Raw genomic sequence first — 10,551 nt, 5'->3', positions numbered from 1 at the left:
ATCTCCCTTCTCCTATCAACCATATTATCGCATCGGTTTATGTTCTTTTCTTTATGATTGATTCAAATTGTATGAAAGCATATAAAGGATATTTAAAAAGTCACATTGTCTACCTGCAAGCAAGTCAATCTTGCACATCATTTTCTTTTATCATTGTTGTATAATATTTTCGCAGCAATGCGTAGAATTTCACGTAGTATACTTTTTTTTTCCTGCGAGGACATGTAGTATAATTTATTATTAATGAAAATATATAGCATACATATTATAGGTACCATGGCCAAGTAGTAGCAAAATTACCTCCTCGGATGGTCAGGCAATCGTTTGGGCTCGTATCTGGAGTATGCACCATGCCGTCTATTGTCAGAAATGAAAATAAAAGTTCACCGACGAATAAAAAAAGTGCTGCTATAGCTCAATAACATAGCTAACTCTGTTGATGTGGTTAAGATTAGACGTGGTAATCTGTGATGTAAACCTAGCAAGTCGGCGTAGTCGGAATTAAGCATATCCATTGGCATCATAGCCACTGTTGGAGCGACCAGAGGTTCATTACCCTCACTGTTTGAAGCTCTATCAAGTGGTTGAACCTTATTTAATAGTTTGGTCTCTCCCTTGATGATCATTTGGTACTTTGCTTGACATTTTGTCCAGGAGAAGAGAGGATTGTGGCCTGAATGAGTGGACACGCTGGAGGCAAATTTTCCAAGGGGAAAAGAATAAGGGGCCCCACCCACCAGTGCGTGCCAATGAGCCACATGCAATGCGTGGGCCCACCACCGGCAAATGCACGTCGAACAAACCATGCATGAGACTATTATGCAATCTATATATCTGCAGTCTTGGATAGTATAATTTTCGAATGTCTTTTGTGATCAGAATGTTTCAGAAATATTCATCCAATAATGAGACCTTTTCCATGATGATGAATTTTCGCAGAAGCTCAACAGAAAACATATTGAGCTAGCATTCTAATACTAGCCTTCGATAGTGCGATTGGTAAACAAAATTAGTATAAATAAATAGTTGTGTGCATCATTAATCAATGCAGATCGAGATTGTAATGTTTATTCTATTATCTTAAAAAGGACCATATTATCCATTATTAAAAAAAATATTTAAAAAGGGATAGATTTGGGTTTGTGTGGTTCCTGCAGCTAATATGGTTTTCGTTTGACTTGTGCTCATAAAGCCTCCAATATACTCTTACCATGAATATGGGATTCTACTTTTTTACTTCTGTGAAGATCAACATGCCAATCTTAACATTAATGGTAGTATTAGGATTTCAACCCCCCCCCCCCCCCCCCCCCCCACACACACACACACAAAAACTGGAGGCTCACAACCTGCTCGATTTCACCCCCTCACTTTGGTTTTGGTCAAGATTCAACCCTTATTTTGGCTTGTGTCCAGATTGCAAAAAAAAAAGTGCTATACAAGCCGGTTGAGTTTTAATATTGTTCATTTTTAACATTAACGGTAGGATTTTAAAAAACTAGAGGCTCCTAGTCCCAGCCTACTCCCTCTATCCTATAAAAAACCAACATAGTACTGGATGTGACATATTTTAGTATAATGAATCTAGACTACTAAAATATGTCACATCCAGTACTTGATTCATTTTTTTTTTGAACGGAGGGAGTTCAAGTGTTCAACCCTCATTTGTACAAGTACAGTAGAATAAGCTAGTTGAGTTTGAGTATCGTTAATCGTTAATGGTTTGGATAAATAATAAGCTGAATTTTACGCTTAGGTCTAATCCTTTCTACTAATCAAGTTTAAGCTTAAGCCTATAGTTAGCTTGATATTCAACCCTTTTTTTTGGCTAATTAATTTATCAGATTATTTTTGTGTATTATTGGCACTACGTCTATAAAAATAAATTCTGTTAAATACTGTAGTATGTTGGAGTAAGCTGAAGTATTTATTAAGCTTATCATAATCTGTTTCAAATTAACATTTCCTGGACAGAAAACCTGTTTCAAACATGGAACTGTATTCTGATCAACCAATGGTTATTTTATTCTGCTAGTGGTACTAGTACTCGTAGGAGTACTTTCTTATGCCAAATTAAAATTTATAAAAATCAAAATTAAGAGAAAAAAGCTGAGAGCTGGCAGTGGTTACGCAGAGCCAGTGACAAGACGGCACGTGGCGGGACGTCACGTCGAGCTTACTGGACACCCGACGTGACGGCTGTAAATACGGGCGCCCCCCCGCGTGGCCCTACCCCACACTCACTGACGCCCAGGGCCCCACCGCGCACCTTCCCACGTGCGACGTCGCTCTGGGTCCCACCTCCCTGTGAGGCGAGCGAGCGTGTGGGTGGGTGGGGGTGTGGGGCCCAGCGGGCAGTACAGTGGAAGCACTGTTTCTGGGGGGAGGAAGGGCAAAGGGACAGTGCTCTGAGTTTACTCACTGTGTGCTGTGTGTCTTCTTTCTCTCACACACACACCTCCCTTTTGGCCAATATCTTTTGCACTTTGCTCCATTTTGTACACCCATGCCCCTAATTTTGGTTGTATTTGCAAATTTTGCATCCTACTCGTTCCTTATGTTATTTGTATCATGGGGCGGTTGTTACACCTTTTGGTATGCATTGTTTTACCCTTGTTTTAATGTTTCTAACATACTGCTCCTTTGTTCCAGTATACTTGATGTTTTACTTTCTATATATTGTCCCACCATGCTTGACGTTTCGGTAAGTAGTAGAAACGTGGGGTCAGCGCAGTAGCGTACGATTCAAAATTTACTAACCGATTATTAGGAACAACACTTCATCCATAATTCTTTCTGTGGCAGGAACGGCTGGTGTATTCTTGGTTTGAAATGATTACTCATTCTGATCATTCAAAGTAACCAGTAATAAATTAGGGCCATATGGTCATTTTCACCCAAAGCTAATTTGGCTCAACTATGCTACGATGTCCAGTATTCTAGGACGGAGGGAGTGGTATAACAATGGTTCAAATTCAAGAGGAATTAACTTAGGTCGACGAAATGAGAAAAGTTTGAATGGTTGGAAAATATAACTAGAGACGAGTAATGTATTTCAAAGGTTAAGCCATACTAAATATCTTTCTAATAAAAGAACAAAATGGCTCAAAGCGAAAGAGAAGGGAAGTGATTTTGTGGGTACTATTTCCTCTTGAAAATTGAGGGATCGTTTGACTGTTAACCAGCTACTACTACTTATTCCAGCTACTGATGTGCAGCTCCAACCTGTATAGTCAAGCATGGCCGAGTTTAGTTTCAAATTTTTTCTTCAAACTTTCAACTTTTCCATCACATCAAAGCTTTTCTACACACCCAAACTTCCATTTTTTTCGTCACATCGTTCCAATCTAAACCAAAATTTCAATTTTAACGTGAACTAAACACCAAATTTCCGCTAGATGTGCGGCGTACAGGCGAGAAGCTTGTGCAGTTGTGCGTTAACACGTGGCTCTAACCTATTGTCTACGAGTAAGAAATACATGAACAAAAATATAGAGTTTATTTATTATTTTTCACATTTTAACAGACAATCATATACGTCTCTTACTAAATACAAATCTGGATTGAGTAATTAGGTTGAGCTCATTGACTTACAAAGAAAGAAACTAATCAAGCTCCATGCTCAAACAAGGCATCGAAAAAAATATCAGCTCCATCAAGGACTCACATGCAAAAGCTCCAATTGCCCTATCTCTCCCTCTCTCTCTCATGACTCATGAGTCATGACACCTCCTAAGAAAATTCTGAAAAAAAATTGCTTAGTTGCTTTTGTTTAGAAGAAAATTATATTAAAAAGGTTGCTGGCTTAGCTATTCCTTCCTTTCTCCCAATCTTTGTTTCCATGTCTGTCTGAATTCTGATCTCTTCTTCTCTCTGCCTGCAGACACAAGCAGGTGACTCCTCCATCCTCCCAAAGCAAAGCAAGCAAAGCACCCATGTATCCCGCTGCTGCCGCTGCTACCTACAAGTGCACCCTGCAGAAGCTGCTTCTCCTTCTCCTTCTGATCTGAGGAGCTGCAGCTGCTGCTCCAGCAGCAGAGGCTGCAGTGCAATCCGCTGCCAAATTCCTCTTCTTCTCCTTCCTACTAGCTTTTCTCTTCTTCTTCTTCTTCTTGGAAAGCTGGAACTTGGAGCAGCTTAAGCTTACACCTGCTGATCCATCTCCAGCTGCTGCTGCTGCTGATTCAGTATTATTATGTGTGGAGATGTACAGTAGATGAGGAGGAAGGAAGTAGCTACTGGATAGCTAGCTGAGCTGAGCTAAGCTGAGCTAAGCTTCTTGGCTAGGTAGGTAGCTAGAGGTGAGGTGAGGTGGGGGAAGAGGGGATTGGACATGGAGGATCTGTACAGCATCCACCCGGGAATCTCCCGCGGCGGCGGTGGGGGAGGAGGAGGTGCGGCCAGCGAGGCGTCCGGGGTCGCCGGAGGGGGGAGCTCGCCGCCGCATCCCCCACCGCCGGCGACGACGGCGGCGGCGGCGGATCTGACGGAGCTGATGAAGGCGCAGATCGCCGGCCACCCGAGCTACCCTTCCCTCCTCTCCGCCTACATCGAATGCCGCAAGGTGTGTTCGTCCTTGTCCATGTCCAATTCCGCTCGCTTCTTCTTCTTCCTCTCCTCCTCCTCCTTCGGAGCTGCATGTGGTAGCTAGAGCTCAATCGCCATGCATCCAAGAAAGCATAATTTGATGATACTTTTTATCCGTGCTTGTTGCATGTGTGTGATTCTTGGTTCTTGATTAAATTTTTGGCAGGTTGGTGCGCCGCCGGAGGTGACCACGCTGCTGGAGGAGATCGGCCGGGAGGGGCGCGGCGGCGGCGGCGGCGCGACAGCCGGCGGGGAAATTGGCCTCGATCCGGAGCTCGACGAGTTCATGGTACGTTAGCTCGTCGGACGAACGGCTGATCAGTCGATTAATTTCATCATTGAATAATTGGTTGGTGCTTGTTATTACATGTGATTAATGATATATATCTGGAATAAATGGCGGGAGCAGGAGACGTACTGCCGGGTGCTGGAGCGGTACAAGGAAGAACTCACGCGGCCGTTCGACGAGGCGGCCTCCTTCCTCACCGGCATCCACACCCAGCTCGCCTCCCTCTGCGGCGGCGCGCCGCCGCCCACCGACAACTCCGGTAAATAACCAACAAATTATATATTGCTTGCTTCGCCATTGTGTTTTGCATCTTCGATCGACTGTTGCTAGCTAGGAAGAAGATCGCTCGAGCTAAGTGCATTAGTGGATTGCAGATACATTGCATGGTTGGGTTTGGTGATGAATGCGTGCGTGCGTGAGTTCTTGAGAGGTCAAATCGTGTCCATGCAAATGGGGCACAGGGGTGTCAGACGAGTAGTAAAGCTTCGTGTAGGGTTTTGTCCAAGCTTCTGTGGAGTTGGAGTAGCAGCACACTGCCATAGCCATGCTTCTGTCTCCTCTCTCTCTCTCTCTCTCTCTCTCTATTTCTCTCACTGCAAGTCTATGGAGGAGTTGTCGCTGCATGCCTGCTATTATAGACTTTGTGATGGATGGATGGAACTTGAGAGAGGGGAGTGATGTGAGTTGAGCTTGCATGGTGGGGAAGTAGCTAGTGGCAGTGGCACTGCTTGGATTGGATGGCTGGCTTTGTGAAAAGAGAATCTTGCTCTTGCATGCTGGTTATTACTACTAGTGCTGTAGTAGTGGTGATTTTTTTTCCTAGCTCTGGTGGGTCAGGTAAAAAGATTTTGCATGCTCCTCCTTGGTTGCAGCTTCAATCACACAAGGATTTCCTTCAATTTGCTTGCAGTTAATTACAATCGATATGTAATTTGTTTTGGTTTGTTTCCATGCATTATCTTGTGGTAATGGAACCTGGAGTTGTGTTACCCCGTGCGAAGAAACAAAAAGATTTGTTTTGGATTGGGCATGCATTTCTGTTTTGTGCTTTTCAATTCTCAGTTTGATATATTGCGCCTAATTATATTCTGTCAATTTGACAATCACACAAGATTGTGGCAGGTTGCACATTTTGATGGTGTTTGAAAGTTACCGAATAAACCCATTGTCAATGTGATTTAACCCATATGCTTTAATTTTAGGCTCATTTCGAGTCAAAAGTATCAGAGAGTAACAAGGTCCTTTCTCTTTGAGAGATGAGGCTAATATAACAAGCTCTTAGTTTGAATGATGATTATCAATTAATGGCAGCCATTATAACTAATTAATTAAGCTATTATACATCCACAACTCACTTGAAACTGTGACATCTCCCTACAAAATTTCAGGTGATCAAGTTTTGTACTGATGAACACAATCAAACACACTGAAGCTAGCTTTTGGACATTTCACATGTTTAGTATAAAGTCAAAAGGACATTTTATTATTGAGTGCCATAACACTGTTACCGTGGAAATGTAAATACTACTCCCTCTGTTCTATAAAAACCAACTTCTTACTACGACTTTGGGCGTAGCTTACGCTCAGGTTCATAGCTAGAAGTTGGTTTTTTTTATAGGACGGAGGGAGTACCTTGCACAAACAGTACTAACTGTGGTCAGAATAGTTCCTGTCTTCTTTTCCTTGTTTTCAGTATGTTTTGGAACAACACCGAGTAGAAATACGCATCTTAATTACTAGTACAAATCAGAGGAGCGTGAAATATGATATTTATGCAATAAATGTTAATTGGGCCTGGTCCCACTAATCTGTAAGGAAAAACATAAATAATGATGTTATTTTAACTGCAAATGGGAAAATACGATTGCATGCATGGTGTGCTTGCTTCTCAGGAGCTTAATTATTTCAGGCTTTCAGCAACCTGGTATTGCTGAGCAGAGAATTAAAGAAAACAAATTAATATAAAAAACTTGCAAGTTGAAGTAAAATAATTGGTTGGAGGTAGCTTTCGGTGGTAGCATATCATAAGTAGCTAAAGCCATGCAACACCCTATTTTGTTCCATGTTTAGATTTTAACATATTGATCCACTTTGTAAATGATTTGTTTGTTGCCTCTAGGTTCATACTCAAAGCTCCTTTCGATTGGAGAAATTTTATAAGAATTCTGGAGGATGTTGTTCCTTGGGAAAAATTTCTTATCAGATCCTTCGGAACAAAGGAATAGGATTGCAAAAATCCTATGAATCGTTTTCTTTAGGCCCCTAGCCCCCATTACATAGGAAAATAAACGTGAGCTCATAGATCTTATTTTTTACTTTTCTTTGAAAATTCTAATACGCTCCTTTTCTCTCTTTTCTCTCCCTGCACATGTGATTCCTAGTTCACAAAATGCAAATGTATCTGCTTAAATTTGATGTGATCACCTACATATTACCAACTAATTAAATGGATGATCACATGCATAACTATTGGCACTCGGAACCATTTTGTTGAACACAATTATGGATTCTAAAAAAACTGAAACACATATATGATATATCCCCTAAGAATATATGCATAATACATACTTTGCTCAGGTTTAGCAAGGTACTAACATTCTTATTCTAGTATAGACAAGCTCTGTTTATTAAATATTCTACAGAAGTTGAGAACAAATGACTTCAAGATAGATGTAATGATTAGAGCTTTCATGATTTTTGTTCAAGGATAGTAAAAACGGATGATTGTATATCACTTATGGTGGATTGGTGGTGAACTAGTACTTAATGTGTTCCAAAATTAAAAGTTTAGGGAGTTATATTAGATTAAAAGTTTAGGGACACTACTGGTCAAGCCCAGTAGTTATACTAGATAGGTGTAATGTATATGCATGGCAACCTTAATTGTGTACCTCAATTCAGATTTATTCCAACTATATGTCAAATATTGTTTTTAATTAATTGGGTGGTCTACTTAATTATGGTGTCCCTTCCAGCAATAGTTATTAGGGCATCATGTTTGCAAGCAGGTGACATACAATTCACTGCTAAAGCATAAATCACAATATATAGTTGAAATGTAGGTACTCTCCAACCTTTTCTTACAATGCATATTTCGATCAGATATGTGTGATATAAGAAGATTATATGGTTGAGTGAATTGTAGAAGGAAATAATCATGATATCCTTGTTAATGCCCTGTGGTATTAGAGACCAAAGTTAGTGACGCAGTGTGAGTGCTTACTTGTGAATGTTGTAGAGAAAGGGAAGATAACTGAGGGGAAAGTAAAGTAATTAATTTTGCATGCCTGGCTTATATTTTGAAACAGAACCACAAAAATTGTACTTCTGATTTGAAGCTGGAGGGGAGCAGTTCTTATGTTACATTTGATATCACTTGACCAAAATGATTCTAGCCTTAAAAATATTGCATGAGTTACTACACTGAATTGAATGAAATGAGACCATGTAGCTTGTAGATCTCAAGTAAAGATATCATGAATCCATGGCATAACTTCAGTAGCTTCATACAGGAATCATGGACTACCATTGAAGCAGAACTAAATGTCCTGATGCACAGTTTATGGTCGAAAAGAATAATTCTTGATAATTGTTAAAGGGTGCGCTAAGCTAATACTATGACCTGAAAGATGGTTTGGCATGGAACACTGCATATTTAATGGAAATGAGCAAAAAAGATTGACATTGATAAAATGGTAACTTAAAATGGGTGATGGAGGATTACGATGGACAGGGGCACAGTGCATTATCTGTGTCGTTTTCATTCAAATTTTTGTATTTATAAGACTTAATGATCATGTTGCGGGAATTGCATTCTTATATTCTAAAGTATTCCCACACTGCGCAGTTCTGGTGATGGATTGTACTTCATTTTTTTAGTGTTTGTTCAATTGTATTAAACTGGTTTTGATCCTATTTTAGACAAGCTGCTGCATATTCCATTGACTCACCGTGTCAAGTCATAAAAGAAAATATTATCCAACATTTACGCACTGCAAATCGTAGAGAATATGTGGAGGTTCAGCAATGTAACATCTGACTACATTTGTTTCTGATAATATCTTGTCCAATATAGTGTAAGGCAAAAAAAAAAAATCAGCACTTAAGTAACTCTGTTTGCCTATTCATGAGATAACTTAAGAAGCATTCTGTCTGTAGCCTCCCTAAACAGCCTGTTATTAGTAATTAGTAAGTCTGATAGTTCATTGGTTATGGCACTGCAAACAGCCGATTCTCTGGAATCTCTGCATTATCTTGCTTACTGATGATTGGGCTCTTGTTCGGTTTGTGAAGAGACTGCTGCTTTTCATGGTTAATGTTGTAATCCTGCCACATAATCTGAGCTTAATTTTATACATGACATTTTATTTCAAACTGCCCCTGATTTGTAACATGTCTATATGCAAGATGAAATGGTGGGGTCTTCAGAGGATGAGCCGTGCTCAGGAGACGCCGATGCAGCAGATTTTGGGCAAGAACACAGCTCCCGCTTGGCTGACCATGAGCTCAAAGAGATGTTGCTCAAGAAGTACAGTGGCTGCCTCAGCCGCCTCCGGTCCGAGTTCTTGAAGAAGAGGAAGAAAGGGAAACTACCGAAAGACGCGCGATCGGCACTTATGGACTGGTGGAACACACATTACCGTTGGCCTTACCCCACGGTAATGTCGCGAAAACGCCTTTTCGACACACAAAAGCCTCTAACCCACACTGACCTGGGACTCTGTCTTCCAATTGATCTTTCACAGGAAGAGGATAAGGTGAGGCTGGCCGCGATGACTGGCCTCGACCCGAAGCAGATCAACAACTGGTTCATCAACCAGAGGAAGAGGCACTGGAAGCCATCGGAGGACATGCGGTTCGCGCTCATGGAGGGGGTCACCGGAGGATCCTCCTCCGGGACGACACTGTACTTCGACACCGGAACAATTGGTCCGTGATCAGATTGCACTCCGAATTAAATGTAGCACCTTGCAACAGACATTGGCAGGTATTACCTGCTGCTACACCCTCTGTGAGGAGCAAGGGATGATCATATATTAAAAGGAAAAAAAGATGAAATCAATCAATAACCTCATCATTTTGTCGAAATTATTGTGTATATGGTGTTGTAAGAGGGAGTTGGGATGACCTGTAAAAACTTGCCTGCATTCAGCTACCATAACATTAATTAATTGTTTGTATCCCTGACAACTGCATCCCCAGTTAAAACCATTTTAGACAGGAAAGAGTGAACTATGAGTAATAGTAACATGTAGCAATAATAAAGATACTTATTTTTTCCCTTGCATTTCATATTGCTGCCAATTGTTGGCATGCACATGTGTGATGTCTGTGTCTAATTGTGACCAATTTTAGCACTTAGTATTGTTGAATGTTGATAAGAAGTTTGTGTTCGGGTGGCAGCTCAGGATATGCACAAGTTAGCTTCATCTTGTGGTTATATCCTTCATGTCAATCATCAACTGGAGTAAAAGAGACTAGTACTTCCCTTCGTAACAACAAGAAGAAGCAAGAATTGTTCACAATTTCATTTTTGAAGACTAATTATGAATCTGGGCAGTTCTTGGATTTCAAGTTGAGGCCCAGCTAGAGATGTCTGCAATGAGCCCATCATTCAGAACACACATGGCAGCCCAGGTCCATTAATCAGGTGGGCTGGCTGTTCATACCGGAGT

General features: G+C 40.9%; 1 protein-coding gene across 1 annotated transcript; it reads left to right on the top strand.

Annotated features, from left to right (window-relative positions):
- Positions 1–3,735: 3,735 nt before the first annotated feature.
- Positions 3,736–10,163, top strand: LOC127773784 (homeobox protein knotted-1-like 10). The gene is made up of 5 exons (XM_052299960.1): positions 3,736–4,564; positions 4,754–4,876; positions 4,997–5,135; positions 9,284–9,534; positions 9,622–10,163. The coding sequence occupies exons 1-5, from the start codon at positions 4,334–4,336 to the stop codon at positions 9,811–9,813; spliced, it is 936 nt and encodes a 311-aa protein (XP_052155920.1). The 5' UTR covers positions 3,736–4,333; the 3' UTR covers positions 9,814–10,163.
- The last annotated feature ends 388 nt before the right edge of the window (positions 10,164–10,551 follow it).

This window comes from Oryza glaberrima, chromosome 5, assembly GCF_000147395.1.
Source record: "Oryza glaberrima chromosome 5, OglaRS2, whole genome shotgun sequence".
In the NCBI taxonomy this organism is placed as follows: domain Eukaryota; kingdom Viridiplantae; phylum Streptophyta; class Magnoliopsida; order Poales; family Poaceae; genus Oryza; species Oryza glaberrima.
Note: the sequence above shows the minus strand (reverse complement) of the source record. Positions and strands in the feature narration are given on the sequence as shown.